Below are 17882 nucleotides of genomic sequence, written 5' to 3' on the forward strand. Positions count from 1 at the left end.
TAATGATTTTTTTCTTGTTGGCGCTCGTCCGTATTTTGTAGTAAATGTTGCAACGAAAAAGCATGCTTGGTCACTGAGGTCTTGAGCTGCAGTTTGAATTCTAGGGTTTTGTGCAAAGCTCAAACTTAGCTAGCAAAACATTGATGTCACAAAAATGGGGAAAAAGAACCAAAACACAAAGCAACTTTAACTAAACACGATGTGCTGAAAAATAAAATGCTGAAGCTTTTGCCGGCAGTTTAAACGCTTCCGTTTTGTACAACACTAGAGGCATACCAAAATATGCGCACATTTGTGTGAAATTGAACTTAAAAACCAAATGCATACCAATAAAATGTTTTTACAACTACCAATACCAATGCTTGTGTTAAAATATACCGGTATTCAAAATCGTACAACTTCAAAGGCGCTTGAGGACTATCACCTATCATATACAATGTTGTTTACAAACAACAAAAAAAGAAGCTTTTGCGGAACATTTCACAGGAATTTTTTTTTAACTGCTACCAATATAATTTCTGAACCACGTGATGTCAAAGACACAAGATTCACAAAAGCAAAATTTCAAATCCAATACTTAGCGCCTAAAAACCTACACCTAACTTCGACCATAACTATGATAACATCAAATTGCACATTTGCCGAACGTTTCATGCTAAGCTAGCTCTCGCAATATGAAACGCATTACAAGAAGAGGGTTGCGCATTATTCAACTTTACGAACAGGTTTGTGGCGTTACACTTGTCGTCACATTAACGTGCCTGTGCAAATACCTCACATCTATTAATTAATTAATGAAAAACCATCCATTTTCTGTACCGCTTTATCCTCACAAGGGTTGCGGGCGTGCTGGAGCATATCCCAGCTATTTCCGGGCAAGAGACACCCTGAACTTGTCGCCACCCTATTGCAGGGCACATATAAACAAACAACCATTCACGCACACATTCACACCTATGGGCAATTCAGAGTTTCAAATCAACCTACCATGTATGTTATTGGGATGTGGGAGGGAACCGGAGTGCCCGGAGAAAACCCATGCAGGCACGGGGAGAACATGTAAACGACACACAGTCGGGGCCGGGATTTGAACCCCAGTCCTCAGAACTGTGAGGCAGATGTGCTAACCAGTCGTCCACCATGCCGTCTAATAAATGAAAATGAAAAAGCAATCTTTTTTTTAACATGGGCTGTGCCTGAGGGGTCCCATCTCCACTCTAAAAGTGCCTTTTCTCATGCGGCGCTTTGCAAATGGCGTGACCATTAATATTTCATTGGCTTCTTATGAACTCACCCATGTGCCCTACACTTCGCTAGTTGCGTATATGTGTACAGTGTGTGTGCGTGTGTGTGTGTGTGTGTGTGTGTGTGTGGTCCTTTACCCCCCTCCCAAAGGTAGTCGCATCAACACAAGCCTCAGAGTTATTTTGGTTACAACTGCCTATGTGAACTTTCTGACCAAATAAGGATGGAGAGCGTTCGTAGTGCACCTCCCTCTCTCCAAACCATCCTCACATAAGTCATGCAGGGGTATTCCCAAGTAGACGGGGGAAGTAATTAATGGAGGAGCACGCTAACTTTAATTTCCTCTTTCTTCGGTCACTGATTAAAAGTGTCAGGAAGGCGACTAGAGAAAAAAGCTCCTTGCGTCCCCAAAGGAAGTCTTGGACATTGAATTCATTTCTTCCTTAGGTAAATTGTTACCATCATGCTCCACCCAGATGTGATGGCATCGGCAAAAAAATCTTCACAATTTAGCGTCGCTCATCTGTCTAGGATTCTTGCTAATTTGGGAAGTAGCAAAGTAGGGGCACAGGTATTGGCTGGTTCAAAACAAAATGGCTGACTTCCCGTCCTACTTTAGGCATGAGTCCTTGAGACTTTTTTGTGCATCCTGTTACAATCAATGGGTTCACCCAATTTTATGTCAGTTGGTGAAACTGGTGTCCACTGCATTTCTAACATTTATTTTCCAGTCTTATTTTTCATGATTTTTACCAAAATGCTAGACTTTCTGTTCAATTTGGAACATGGGTCCCATCAGACTTTTTCATGCACCATGTCATGATAGACATGCCCACCCAATTTTCTGTTGATTGGTGAAGCTGGTGTAGCGGCAATTTTTATTATTATTATTATTTTTTTTAACTTAGCTCAAGCTCGGCGGCACGGTGGACGACTTCTCCGGGCACTCCAATTTCCTCCCACTTCCCAAAAACATGCATGAATTGGAGACTCTAAATTGCCCGTAGGTGTGCATGTGAGTGCAAATGGTTGTTTGTTTGTTTGTTTGTGCCCTGCGATTGGCTGGCAACCAGTTCAGGGTGTACCCCGCCTCCTGCCCGATGATAGCTGGGATAGGCTCCAGCACGCCCGCGACCCTAGTGAGGAGAAGCGGCTCAGAAAATGGATGGATGGATGGATAGCTTCAGCTGCCTGTTCAGCCCACAGCACCAGTTTTACCGATCAACGCGAAATTGGGTGGACAAGACATACGTCATAACAGTTATAACAATAACAAAATCAACCCCCTGACAGCAGTTACACCCATGGACCCAAAATTCAGGAACCATTTATATCATAACAGGGCACACGGTTGGCCATTTTTGTTTCAACAAACTCCTCCAAATTTGTCCAAATGAGCCCCACTCAGAAGCGAGCAACCTACACAGATGGATGAAACTAAATTACGTTTTTTTGCCTATGCCATGTAATGTAGGTGGTAAAATGGCGTCAAATTTGGATCATTTCTAGCATTTGCCGTGAAATAAGGGAGGCAAGGACTGTATAAGCGTGATGCGTCAATATGACACGGCAACCGCATATTGCCGGTTTGCGAAAAATTTTACATTTACCGCATGCGAGGCGTTTTTCCTTAATGACACGTTCTAAATATGCGTCGGGCGCGCGGGGCCCCCATCTTGGCGTTCATACAAAGCTTGTGAACTGAAGGGTGGGAAACTAAATGAAAGCCTATGTTTTGTGTGCGTTTCTGTGTGTGTGTGTGTGTGTGTGTGTGTGTGTATACCCCTTCTGCATTTGTGTTCCAAGTTAACAAGCTATCGTACCGCCTCTCACTACGGCCGTCAGGCTTCAAAGGAGTAAAGGCTTTGCTTGACACCTTGGGTGGTGCTACTGGTGGTGGCTTAGTGCATTAAAGGGGGCTTGGGTCTCCTTTATTGCACTCCAGTAAATAAGAACTACTTCCATCTCTGACCGAAAGCTTCGCTCTTAAAATGCTAGAGTGGCTTTTTGTGTAAAAATCAACACCCACACAACAGGTCACTTTGCAAGCTACTTGAAAGGAGGTGGCAAAGTCGGAATGAAAGGCTTTTTGGTTCTCCGTTAAGAGTTTTTAGAGCTTAAGCACTACATTAGCAATGTCTTGTAACAGGGATTGCGGGCATGGGGTGCGCCAACTCTGTTTGGGTGTTGAAGGGGTGCGCAGCTTAAAAGGTTTGGCAAAGGGAGTGTAAAATCACTGTTGCTATACAGTGATGCCTTGAGATGCAAGTTTCATTAGTTCTGTGACCACGCTGATAACTCAAATCACTAATTTCTCAAATTGTCTTTCCGCATTGAAATGAATGTAAATGCCATTAATCAGTTCTACCCCCCACCGAAAAAAAACAACAAAACATTTTGCAATGTTTTTTTTTTTTATGAGAAAAATAGCACCACATAATATTTACTTTATAAAAACGTACTGTAATGATAGAATTGAATATAATTAAAATGCATTCACCTTGTGATCAAACAGCATCAGGAGCAACTGGGGGTTCAGTATCTTGCTCCATTAGTTAGCAGACTAAAGGCTAAGCTGTGTTTATTTTAAATACACAATGTGTAATTCTCCTAATTGTATGTTTCGTTTGACAGTAAACCTTACCTAGGAGTGGCATTAAATGGTTTGCAACTTTTTTCTTTTTTCAAGAATTGTTCACCTTTTGCTAATGTGCTACTTATTGTGAAGTGAGTTGAGTTGAGTTTACAGCCACCTTTTAGTGCTCGTATCTCAGGTTTGTGCTCACAAGTCAAAGCAACAAATCGGTCGAATAATAGCTAATATCTCGAAAAACCCGCAAGTCAGGTCACTCTTTTTTCTTTTTTTTTGGTGGGGGGAGTGTTTGCACACTCATATGAAAGGTACCGCAACTCCTTCAACCACACCGGCCAACCACACCCCCACTCACTGTTGGGGTGTTGAAGGGTGTGCATGCATGCAAACTTTGGCAAAGGCTGTTCTATGACCTAAAATCACTGTAGGTATATGCTAAATAGTGTTTATGTGGAAATTCTTGGGAGGGGCAGGGATTGTGCTTTGGCGATATGGGTGCGCCAACTCTGTGGGGATGTGGAAGGGAGGTCCTTGTCTTAAAAAGTATGGGCTAGCTTGTGCTGTGATGGGCGGACAAGCATGCTTTTGAATGCGCCGCAAGCATACAGTACTTGACTCATGTATACTTCAATCAAGGCATCCCACTTGCTGTCTGCTTTTATTTTCTCTTCATGGAGGATTTGTCAACAGTCTTATTAAAGTTCGTCGATGGCGGTCGCCCACACTTGATGGGATGCGGCGTCTGGAACGTTGTGGTCGCAGTACTCCATTGGACTTTGAATGGCACGCTTGTAAATGGCCTGTTTGTTTGGCGATGGTAACCAAGCCAAATACAGGAAATAGATTGTTGCTAAGCCCGGGTGACAATCTTATCACACTTGCTGCACCCATAATAGATTAACTATGGCAGTGATTCCCCAAATTGTGGTACCCTTCAGAGGGGTGTGTCAAATCCGGTGTATGCGCAAACTATTTCCGCATTTGGTAAAACAGGTCAAAGCACTTTCTCCCAGTTCAGGTGAATGGCGAAGCGCAGTGAACTAGTTCAATGAACTAAAATTCATGAACTTGTTCACATTTTGGATGAATGTAAACTGAGCAATCTTTATTTCTGCCCGATGAACATTATCCTTATCGTTATCATTCTGGCGTATGTGTAGCCAGGTTTTGTCAGAGGTTTTCCATCAGAAAACATGACTAAACACACCGTTAACAAGCCTTCATTAGGTCTAGGGAAAAACACTTATTTAGTAACCCAGTCACCAACAGTTGCACAGCCGCATGTCATCAAAATGTGACGTGTGACTGGAGGGGGGAAAAAAGTGATGGTGGCGGGTACCGCTGTCAGGATCTCTGTATTGGTTGGAGACAAATAGTGAGGTAAGCAGCAGTTTGCTCGTCTTTGGTAGGCACAAATGCGTTTTCCCCTTGTAATTCATTGGCAGGATTATACTGTGCTGAAGAAAGTGGGTGACGCTGGCCCCACCTGTTGACAAATGTATTTATAAACGTTAAGTTAAAAGTTATGTTTTTATGATATGTTTTTTATAAAGTACTATATTATAGAGTGTTATTTTCCTTATTAAAAACATATTACAAACAATTCTCTTGGATGTTTGGGGGAGACTGGAGCCGATCAATGGTATTACCATTCATTTCAATGGAGAAAGATGATTTGAGATGTGTTTTGAGTTACGAGCAGGGTCCTGGAACGAGTTAAACTCATATCTCAAGGTACTACTGTATATTTATATTTTATTTTAAAGCCACTGTAACATTATACACAGTTTGAACGTTAACACTGCGGCTAAACAGGAAAATACAGGAAAAACTCTACTTAAATAATGACTCAATTTAAAATGTAAGGCACATAAAAGTTAAATAATTGTATATAATAAATGCTTAAAAAACAACTGTTCCTAAAGATTAAATGCAATTGTACAGACAGCTTCTGCTACTGTGTCTAATGGTTTTAAATGTACTTGCAAACTTTTAAGGCAACTTAATTTGTATCTCCCTTCATTTCTTTGCCATCAGTTGATATTCCCATTCTAATATGTTTGATTGTATTTCATGTTTTAAATGGATTTCATATTGTGTTTAATTCAGTGATTCTGCAACACTTTTGTCAAGATCTGTACTTGGGAGTCATATTGGTTCTGATTTGGGGGCCATCTGAGTGTTACCTTTTCAGCAGAGGCGCAACCATTATCACGGGAAGTGAGATAGGGAAAGGATAACTCCAACAACTTCCTGCAGTTCCTGGCTATTGTCTGCAGGTCACACCACAGTCACAATGTCAGCGGAAAGAACAATCGGAAATGAACTGAACATTACGACTTCTTTGTGACTTTATTCTTGTAGCTTTATTACTTTTTTTATTTTAGTTATATGCCTTTATTCTTAAGTAATTATGACAAAAAATACTGTAATGTTTAATTTACATTCAGGGTTTGCGCTGCCCGTTCGCCAGCCTCGCTATGGCATATTGTAACAGGATGTGGCAAAGCGAGTATTGCCCACGTTTGCCATGCAGGCGAATCATAATTGCCTGCGTCAAAATTCAAAAGCCCTACCTGATAAAAGTTAAAGTGAGCACGCATTCTGATTAAAAATAATAATAATAATATTATTATTATTTTTGTATTGTACTCGTCGTTAAAATGTTTCTCGTATAATGGATATGTTAAAACAAAATCCGTAAGTAACAAATAATTGAGGGAATACTTATCACGGTAAAAGTATAAATGTTTCTCAAATCTGTGACTCTTTCTTTCAAAAAAAATCGTAATATTCAGATTTTTCTCTGGGTTTATCGACTTTTTTCCTTTTAAATTCTCACTTGTTCTCATGAATACCACTTCTCTAGTAACATGACATTTTTATTTTTGTAAGATCAGGATGGCGTTTAATATGACTTCTTTAAAAATCTCACTTTTTCTCACGCCATTGCATCTTTTCGAGTAACATTACGACTTTATTCTCATAAGATTACGACAGTTTTCTCTGAAAAGAAAACATGTTTTGACAGTGATAACTTTTTTTTCAAACTCTTTTCTCTTAACATTCCGACATTTCTTCAGACACACTCAATGCTAAATGCGGGTGTCCTGTCTGGATCCGTAATCACACCTGTGTCCCGACCTCCCTAATTCCCCTGCAGGCCTCCATTTTGTCAATTTTCTTCTCCATTTTTCAGAAGAACAGAATGCCACTGCTGCTTGGCCGTTGTTTTTTTTCTTCAGCCCGATTATCATGGCTATAATTACCGTCAGCCCTCCTCGGCCCACGCCTCGCAACGGCTTTGTGTGCGTCGGGACAAAAGGAAGGCCTTCGTGTTGGAAGTGCCGGCTTCTTTTGGCTCATAAACCTGATCGTTTTCCAGTTTGCAGGATCAGCTGCGTGTCCTTTGGATGAAAGGACCGGTTCTGTTTAGCAAGTATTCATTTTAAGTCCAATAAAGCAGTATAGGAATCAAACTTACAGGATGTTTAAATAGATGAAAGTATTGTCTGTGATATTTGGCTTCGCCCCACATCCTGAGCTTTTTGCTTTGTTGTCAACATGTGGAACACAACCAGGACAAGATGTAGAACACAAAAATGAACGAATGTTTTTTTATCTGTATCATACTATGGCCATTGCAAAACTGGATTTATAACACATGCTTAAAGTGACACAATTAGGATTTTTTCCCTGCTCCCAATTCACATCTTGATGGTGTAATTGCGATAATTTTTCGAATTTGTCCTCGTGACGTGAGTTTTTTCTTTACATTAAGACTATTTTAAAAAGATCGACTATTTTCTGGAAAAGAAAAGATTACTTTTCTAGCATCATCCAGATTTTTCAGCATAACATTGCGACTTCATTCTTGGAACATCTACTATTTTTTTCTACAAGAATGACTTTTTCATATTGACTATTTTCTTTTATGAAACTTTTTTCCTGCACTATTAAATTTTACATCGTCTTGAAAAAACAATGTTTTTTAGTAGTACCATTATGACTTTTTTCGAGTACTATTATTATTTATTTCTTGAAACATTACGACTTTAATGCAAGATTCCATTTTTTTTCTTGTAAAATTTTTTTCTTGTAAATTCTTGGACAAATACCTTTTTTGACGTGCTATTACAATTTTTTTAGTGTAACATTACGACGATAGATTACAAAAAATTTTCTCGGGTCAAAACCAATATTTTTTTCTCATAACTTTGCAACTTTATTCTTGTAAGATTAGGACTAACATTTCTTTCTTGACAAATGTGCTTTTTTTTGTCACTCACGATATGACTTTTCTCATCTTTATTCTCTAAAAATATGATTATATTTTTACTTTTTTTAATTTAAAATTGACTGACTTTATTAAGATGATTTTTTTTCCTAAAATGTTTTTTACTTTTTTCCTGCCATCACATGAAGGTTATGACTACCTTTTCTCAATAATAATAAAGAAGACTTCTTTTCACGTACTTTTGTGATTTATTTCTTATTTTTTTTTAATTTATGAAAAATTACTTTTTTTTCTCATAACATTGCATTTTTATTGTTAATTGTTAAGTGGACTACAAAGATTTTTTCTTCCTGTTGTTAGAGTGGGGATTTTGAAAATAAAAGCACATTGTTTTTTTTTTTTTTAATTTCCCTTGAACGAAAATCAGTAGTCTTATGTTTACGATTAAAAAGAGCCAAAAAGGAAAGTCTGAAAATGGAAAAGTAGCTTGAGTGGCCGACTTGTGTTTTCCTAATTGCAGTGCTGAGCCTGCGACTATTTCTGGGCAGCTGTAAGTTGTGGGCCCCCGTGCTCCTCGCTGGCTTTTGGGGTTTCGGAAATCCTTCGCTTGATGCTAATCGGGTCGCGGTGCGGCGACGGGGCAGCTCTTGGTGCGGTCCGAGCTGGCTCGTCTACGCTGTGCTCGGCTGCAATTAACGCTGGCAAGACGAGTACAAGATGCCGCTTAGAAGGTCGTCGTTTAGCTGGATTTTCTTCCCCTTGTGTCTGCATGTTTGTGAATTGGCTAAGACTAGTTGGTTTAATTTGACTTTGGGCAAAAGATGCCTTAAAAAATACAATAAATAAGGTGCGAAGGCACTTTCTGCAATCAGCAATTGTGCGCTATGTCAAGAATGAGGCAATAGCTGGAAATGAGTGGACTTGATTGTGGAACCACGCAAAATATTTGTTCTTTGTCTCTCTGGATGTTAGATAGCAGGCTATTTTTGGATACATGGAGGATTACGTTAAGATTTAAGTACATGGAATGGGCCATTTGGATTATTTGCGATGCATGATTTTTCCAGACTGCGATTGGGTGGCGACCAGTTCAGGGTGTACCCCGCCTCACGCCTGAAGATAGCTGGGATGGATGGATGGATTTTTTCATACCAAGCCAAGTGGTGAAAACAGTAACTTTTTCCTTAACAAACGTGTAAATATGTGCCCAATTTTTGTTTTTTTCATTTTTCTGTCAATCAGCCAACAAGCTACTTTCTTTTTTCGGGACGTATAAAGTAAGTATTAGACAGACTGGAGGAACCATTTATATACTTCGGTTGGGGGATCAATTCCATTGTGACTGGAGCGGGGAAGAGAAAATGAACGTGGAAAAAGAGGGTCTGATTTTCTTAGTTTGTTAGTCTTAACGTTCGTTAGCATTGCGATTATATGGACGGGGTGAACATTTGCATACTCTAGAGGGGAGTAAGGACTCCATCATAAATCAAACTTCAAAAAATACCCATGTTTTGCAACAAACATGAAAAAACTGCCAGATTTTTGTAGTTGTGTGTATCTGTACATTAGTTTGCACGCTACTTTCTGGTTTGGGGAGCATAAGGTTAAAGAGATGGGACAAACTACTTTTATGATTGGGATTGTCTTGTCAAATCTCAAAAAGAGAAACTATTCGTCAAAAATGTGAGTTTTTGCTTGTTTGTTTATTTTGTTGTTAGCTAGAAGGCTATTTTCTGGTTTACAGTTAGGTTCGATAACATTTGGATTCAACAGATGGGACGAACCATTTGCCTTATTGGACAGGGTGGATCAGTTCCATCGTAACTAAAGTGACATATTATTGTTGGGTTGTCCTTCTGGACGTTAGCTAGTAGGCTACTTTCTGGTTTAGGGAGAATAATGGGAGCATTAGACGGGCTGGACAAACCATTTTCATTCTTTGGTGAACAGTTCCATTGTGGATTAAGCACAAACAAACGTACAAAAATTGTTAGTTTTTTTTTAAAAATTAAACTGTCTGTAAATTAGCCAGCAGTGTACTTTGTTGTTCACGGATGGCGTTAAGATGTAACGTACCATTTTGGATTCTTGGGTGGGGGGAACAGACGACGAAGGGATAATACATTCCTCTAATTTACATTAAAAAACTGTTTTTTGTTAAAAGTTAGGCAACTTTGTGGTTTGTAGAATATTCTGTTGAGTCATTACGAATGGGATGTACATCCCCAGTCTGCATTTTTTTTAAATCCAATAACCCATCTAACAAAATGTAAAATAAAGGGTTTATACCTGCTCGTTTATACACTAAGAGCACAAGAAAAACGACTTATAGAACAAAGACTCGTTCATTTTTGTGTGCCTCTTCTCCATTTTAAGTATCTTGTTTGTTCAGCTTGCGTGCGAATTAAACGCTCTCCAGCTGAGCTATTTGGTCTGGTCTTTGCGGGCCTTTGCGACATTTCACACGTGTCCATCTGGCAGCTGCCCACCGAAAAGTTCTTTACGGCGGGAAATCTTTTAACTCCTACACCTGCGGATATTTTTTCTATGGTTGCCCAAAGTTTTGGTTTTTGTGCCATTTTGCTTGATTTCGGAATTAAGTGTATTAATGACGATTTTTTTCCTACAGGTCTAGTTACAACAACGTCAAGGAAGCTGGACAGGGAGCAACAAGATGAGCACATTCTTGAGGTAAAGCATAGGCTATTCAATTTCATGTTGTTTAGTGAAACCGTTTACGGGCCGGATTTTCATAAAATCCTAGAGAGCGCTACTGATCCAAAAAGGCTGCTTTAAACCAAAATGGCAGACTTCCGTTTGTTTTATGGCATTGGTTCATGAGACTTTTTTTCTGGGTCTACTCATGAGGAAGGTGGTTATTAAATTTCATGGTGATACGTAAAACTGTCTTCGGGGGCTGAATTTTCAAAAAAGGGTTCTATTTGGGCGGCACGGTGGACGACTGGTTAGAGCGTCAGCCTCACAGTTCTGAGGAACCGGGTTCAATCCCCGGCCCCGCCTGTGTGGAGTTTGCAAGTTCTCCCCGTGCCTGCGTGGGTTTTCTCCGGGCACTCCGGTTTCCTCCCATATCCTAAAAACATGCATTAATTGAAGACTCTAAATTGCCCCTAGGTATGACTGTGCGTGCAAATGGTTGTTTGTTTGTATGTGCTGGCAACCAGTTCAGGGTGTACCCCGCCTCTTGCCCGATGATAGCTGGGATAGACTCCAGCACGCCCGCGACCCTAGTGAGGAGAAGCGGCTCAGAAAATGGATGGATGGAGGGTTCTATTTGTCCAAAATGGGCGCTTCGAACCAAAATGGCGGACTTCCTGTCTCTTTTCAGAAGTGACTTCTTAAACTGTTTTGTGGGTATAGTCATGATAGATGTGGCTACAAAATTGTATGTTGCTAAATGAAACTGTCTTTGGGAGTTGAATTTAAAAAAAAAAAATTCTGTCCGGGTGGCGGCACGGTAGCCGACTGGTTAGCACATCTGCCTTCCAGTTCTGAGGACCGGGCGGGGTTCAAAACCCGGCCCCGCCTGTGTGGAGTTTCCATGTTCTCCCCGTACCTGCGTGGGTTTTCTCTGGGTACTCCGGTTTCCTCCCACATCCCAAAAACATGCGTGGTAGGTTGATTGAAGACTCTAAATTGCCCATAGGTGTAAATATGGGTGCGAATGGTTGTTTGTTTATATGTGCCCTGCAATTGGCTTGTGACCAGTTCAGGGTGTACCCCGCGTCTCGCCCAAAGATAGCTGGGATAGCCTCCAGCACGCCCGTGACCCTAGTGAGGATAAGCGGTACAGAAAATGGATGGATGGATTCTGTTAGGGTACTGCCAATCCATAATGGCCGCGTCAAACTAAAATATCAGACTTCCCGTTTTGTTTGTTTGTTTTTTTTTTTCTAATGGGTTCTTGAGACTATTTTGTGGTTCTCCTCATGATGGCTATTAAATTCCATGTTGCTTCCTGGAGCTGTCTTCGAGGGCTGAATCTTCCCCAAATTCTGGAGGGCGTTACCATTCCAAAATGGGCCCCTTGTTTTACAGCTCGAGTTCTTGAAACTTTTTTGTGGGTCCCCTCATAAGAAATATGTTTTTTAAAATTCATGTTGCTACATTAATCTGTCTTCGGCAGGTGAATTTTACAAACAATTCTGTGAGGTTGCTACTTCAAACCTAAATGGCAGACTTCCTGTTAGTTTTACAGCATCGGTTCTTGAGACTTTGTGGGTCAAGCCCTGATAGACATGCTTATCAAATATCCTGTTAAAAGTGAAACCGCCTTTACTATGTGTAAACATTTATAAATCTGTTCATTAACACGAAAAGATCTTACAGTAAAGACGCTCATTTTAGATTGGTCTTGTTAGGGTAGGGAGCAGGGCGATAAATCAGATAAAGCATTGAATTCAATCTGTTTTTGGGTGGGGAGGCAGCAGCGGTGGTGGTCCCCCCCCACCATCGTTCTGTCTTCTACGACAGGAAGCTGCCATCAATGTTTTACACTCCAGGCTTTTAATTGACCACGACCCTGCCATCTTTGCTCGCCGCACAAGCCAAAGTTGATAATAGAGCCTTTTTGATTGCCTTCCTTCCTTTCCTTTTCCTTCTTCTTCATGGGCTTTTAATTACAGTCAGGAGCCGTGTTATTCAGCTGCTCATACATCTGCTGCCTACCCTGCATTATTTCTCATCCTCAGATTGTGTTACATGTTTCAATTATAGATGTAGAATGAAGTTTGACAGTAATTTTTAAAGAAAATGCTTAAAAAAAGTGCTTTAAAACAAAGGTACAGTAGGCCAAGTAGAATGCATGCGACACGGTAGGTTGTAGAGAGGGACCAGAAAGGCTTAGATGTTAAGCCATTCCGATTCTCTACATAAAAATAGATGTTTTTGTTCTCTTGTATTTTTAAGTCTTACATGTAACCAATAACTTTAAATATACATTTGAAAAACATTGACAAAAAACAATCAATATTTGAATCAACAGTGTAGTCTTGATGCCAATAATCAGTGATAGGGTCAAACGGTGGCCGTTATATGTTTTATGTCATATTTTGATACGAGCATGGAACAACGTCAAACGCTCTAGCGGAAACCTAAAAACAATAAGACACTCACGTTAACATTGTGAATTATCATGTAAGTGTAATAAGAAGTTCTACCGTAACAGTCATTCTTTTGGAATAAGTGAATCACCCCCCAAAAAGCCAAAGAACAAGCCAAAAGTATTTCTGAAGTGCTCACTGAACTGACACAAACTCTAGAAAAGTTGAGTGCTACTTTAGAGGCTCGTTTTTCCTGACAAATTTGGGTCAAATTCCACATTTTAGAGTTCAAAAAGATGAAAGGGACACATGTTTAGTTTCATGTGCTACCATGGTGATTTAAGGTCTGTGTTGTGTGCGTGTATGTGTGTATGTGTGTATGTGTGTGTGTGTGTGCGCGTGCATGCACACAAATACACACACTGTTTGAGGGCCGGTAACTAGGACCCAGGGGAGTGGTGGTGGGTTGGTGCCTTCAACTTTTACAACCAGAGAGGCAATTGGTGGCGTGTGGGGGGTTGGTAAGTAGTCGTGTGTCTGGGTGTAAAAGACAGAGAACAGAAAGGCCAGCTCGATGGTCCGGTGTGGAGAGGATGGGGGGTAGGTAGAACGTGAGGGGAGGCGGGAGTAGCAAAGTGGGACATGCCGGGGCATGCTAAGGAATCAGGTCCTTGGACCAGGAAGAGTGGAAAGAAGAAACAACAGAAGGGGGGAGGAGGAGGGATAGTGAACATCTGCTGTGAACAGTGGGTCATACAGCATGCCTTTAGCACAAAGTAGATCACTACCTGGGTGCTGCACTACTGTGGAAACACACAACCTTTCGCGATACTGAAACCACATATGCCACTCTTGTCGTACGAATGTTAAAAAAAAGAAGTTAATCACTGTTACTAAAACGTACACAGCATACTTAAAAGAAGTCAACCGCTGTCAAGTTAACACTATGAAATGTAATAATTTAAACCACTGTATAACATAAGAGGTGTATCACTGTACAAACAATAAACTTAACCACTTTCAAAACCAAAAAAAAAGACAAAACATCTTAAAGAGCCAACCAAAAACTTAAAAACAACAAAACAGTCTACCCTAAAAAAAAAAAAAATCTACCATTGTAGACAAATAAAATAAAATACCACTCTTAAACTACCGTAAGCATGTACAAATGATGAAATGGTCTGTCTTGAAAAAAAAATTAACCAACTTAAAAACAATAAAGCAGTCAACCTTGAAGAATTGAATCACTGTAAAATCTTCAAAACGGTTAAACGGTTTACATTAAATTCTGTAAATAACCATGGTAAAAGGTAAGACGCTAACCACTGTAAAAATGTTAAAACCCATTACATTTAACCATTAAGAGTTAACCGCTGTAAAAACACTTAAGCAGCCCACCTTTAAAAAGTTAACCACTATTAAAACTTTAAAGAATAAATTGGTATACTTAAAAAAACTAAAACATTAGAAAATAAATCAAACAGTCTACCATCTAGTCTACTTTAAAGAAGTGAATCACTATAAAAATATAAAAACAACAAAACAGTCAACATGACCATATTTTTTTACTATTATTTTTTCTTTCCATAATGGTGAAATTAGAACACTGCCATCGACTGGTCAGAGTTTGTTACTGCACAGAAGAGTCATTCGATTCTCAACACAAAAGAAATGATAATATTGAAGAAACATTTTGTTTTCAACACTAGTTTGCAGAGAAGAGTCATTTGATTCTCAATGCAAAAAAATTATACTATTAAAGAAACATTTTGTTTTCAGCACTAGTTTGTCACACTAGCCCAAGCTAATTTCGAATGTTATCGTTGGACAGGGTGTTGCGCCCTAACCACTAATAGAACTAGCCGGCCAACCTTCCCTGAGAGAGACAATGGGCTTGTAACAATGGTGCAATTTGGCGGACATCTGCAGACGCCCACCCTCCCCCAACAGCTACATTAGCACGCTAATTGAAATGACGCTAGCAAATGGTGTGTGGCTGGCAGATGCTTCTTAATGGCGGCGACATTTGTAGCACCCTTGCGGCATCTTGTGCCAGCAGTATTGTCAAGACTAGATTTTTTTCATTCCTCAAATAAAAGCCCCGTTAAAGACACATAAAGCTGCAGCTGTTCTTTGTGCGAAAGGCTGAATGTTCACCAGCATGGCAATTTCAATGGTGAAGTCTGTCCCAGAGCCAAAATGGACCTACTCTCTCCCACCCCGCTTCCATGAACCAGGAAGTAACCTAGTACCCAAAGGGGTACAAAATTTTGCAAAATTATTGGCGAAGGAATAACCCAGGCGGCACGGTGGACGACTGGTTAGAGCATCTGCCTCACAGTTCTGAGGACCGGGGTTCAATCCCCGGCACCACCTGTGTGGAGTTTGCATGTTCTCCCCGTGCATCCGTGGGTTTTCTCCGGGCACTCCGGTTTCCTCCCACATCCCAAAAACATGCGTGGTAGGTTAATTGACAACTCTAAATTGCCTGTAGGTGTGAATGTGAGTGCGACTGGTTGTTTGTTTGTATGTGTTGGCAACCAGTTCAGGGTGTACCCCGCCTCCTGCCCGATGATAGCTGGGATAGGCTCCAGCACGCCCGCGACCCTTGTGAGGAGAAGCGGCTCAGAAAATGGATGGATGGAATAACCCATATATTTTTGTTGCAAATTCACTTTTTTTCCCTCCTTTTTTTCCATTGAGTCACTCTAGCATGAATGGTACAGTCCACCCCAGAATAAAAAATGGAGTCATCCATCTACACGTCATCCTACATTAACCAGGAAGTAGCCAGCAACCAAAAGGCGTACATTATCGTTTTGTGAAATCATGAATGGAGCAATGAACCATACATTTTTGTAGCAAATTTATTTTTTGTTTTTAATTTTTCACCATTGATTGTGGTGGTTTGTTTGAATGGTACAGTCCACTCCAAAGCCAAAATGGAACCATCCATGCATCGTTCTACATGATCCAGGAAGTAGCCTATACCAAAGCAGTACATCACCAATTTTTGTGAAATTATGGAATTACCCATGCATTTTTAACACAAATTTTAATGTTTTTCCACCATGGTGTGAATGTTACTGTCCACACCAGAGCCAAAACTAAACCATCCATCCATATGTCATGAACCAGGAAGTAGTCAGCAATGGCGTAAATGGTACCGTCCATTCTAGAATCAAAATAGAACATCTGTCAATTTGTAGTAAGTAGCCAGACAACATGTGCCTTGTTTCCACTAAGTCATACGATTCAGTTTGGTATGGAATTTTCTCCGTCTTCAACATAAATGCTCCCAATACCATCACAGTTATGAAAGTTTGGTGTGATATTCCGATTATTTCTTTCCCCCACAGGTCACCATTTCTGACCATGGTGTTCCGGCTAAATCCACCACAGTGCGCGTCATTGTGCGCGTGCTGGATGAGAATGACAACCGTCCGCTGTTCCTGGAGAAGATCTACAAGATCAAGCTTCCTGAGCGCGAGCGGACCCCGGAGAAAGAGCGGGCCTCCGCCCGGAGGGACCCGGTGTATCGGGTCATTGCCTCCGACCGTGACTATGGCACCAACGCCGAGATCTCGTACAGCGTTGAGGAAGGCGACGAGCATGGAAAGTTCTTCATCGAACCCAAGACAGGAGCTGTGTCGTCCAAGAAGTTCTCGTCTGCGGGGGAGTACGACATCCTCACGGTGAGTTTTTGAACGTCGGCGACAGATGCCCTCACCATAAGAGTCTCTCAGGGGGATATGGGACACGAAAGATCGTCATAGCTGTCAATCTTCTTCCTGCGTTCCTTTCTCCATAAGACAAAGAATATATATCACGATGTAGATCACTACCTCTGTGTCTTCCATATACAGTAGTTACAAATAGGGCTGTCATTATCAAATCTTTTTAGAATAAATTTTCCTATAGATATTTCGTAGCGTACTCGAGTCAGTTACCACACTCCCCACCCCAATTCTTTTTTTTTTTTTTTTTTACTACTAACATGCATTTTATACTGAGGACTGGACAGCTATCCTTAAACTGCATATGTTGGTACTAAATATATGGTATAAATTCTGTACAGAATTTGAGACAACAAAATAAGGCTTTGCGAAACGGTTTGCAATCGCGATTAGAATTAGCGTGCTAGCGATGACCATTTTAAGTAAAAAACAAAAGAAAAAACTAACTACTATTCAGCTGACTCATACATCATGTTATACATCTAGTTTTGTCTTAAAAATCACTTACAGATGCTGTTTTTCACCAGCCCAACAGTGCGTCTGTCTGCAACAAATGTCTGTGAGGTAAACATGGACCGTGGCCAAATGGTTATAGTTTATCACTATAATAACCTAAACACAAAAAAATGTCTACCCTAAAGAACTATGATCTAATTTAAGTTAACAATGTAAAAACAAAGAACAAGAAGTTGACAGCTATGAAACATAAGAAATTAACCACTGTAAAAACAATAAAACAGTCAACCTCCAGGCTTCTACTAGAAAGCAAATCAGTGTCAGCAAAAGCCAACAAGAACATCTGAACTTTATTTGAGGTTAATCAGTGGCACTTTAAATGGTGGCAGGTGAGTGCTGACTCCCAATTAACGAGTTCGAATGTGATTGGTTAATTCTGAACATAGCCACACACCCCCTCCCCCCCTTTAAGAGGGTGTGCACACTTACAACATGTTCTCAGTAGTTTTCTTTTTTTTTGTATTCCCCTTTAATTTTTGCCCCACTTTTCTATA

General features: G+C 40.4%; 1 protein-coding gene across 9 annotated transcripts in view; it reads left to right on the top strand.

The window, feature by feature from the left end:
- fat1a (FAT atypical cadherin 1a) overlaps window positions 1-17882 on the top strand; it is an 85619-nt gene that overhangs the window by 21262 nt on the left and 46475 nt on the right. For all 9 annotated transcript variants that reach the window (XR_009768837.1, XM_061680395.1, XM_061680396.1 and 6 more), the window contains exons 4-5: window positions 10705-10766; window positions 16495-16830. Coding sequence is in view for 8 of the 9 variants with exons in the window: in XM_061680395.1 (XP_061536379.1) it covers window positions 10705-10766; window positions 16495-16830 (398 nt within the window). In the remaining variant the exon portion in view is untranslated. The remainder of the gene's footprint in view (window positions 1-10704; window positions 10767-16494; window positions 16831-17882) is intronic.

Source organism: Phycodurus eques, chromosome 6, assembly GCF_024500275.1.
Source record: "Phycodurus eques isolate BA_2022a chromosome 6, UOR_Pequ_1.1, whole genome shotgun sequence".
Lineage (NCBI taxonomy): Eukaryota > Metazoa > Chordata > Actinopteri > Syngnathiformes > Syngnathidae > Phycodurus > Phycodurus eques.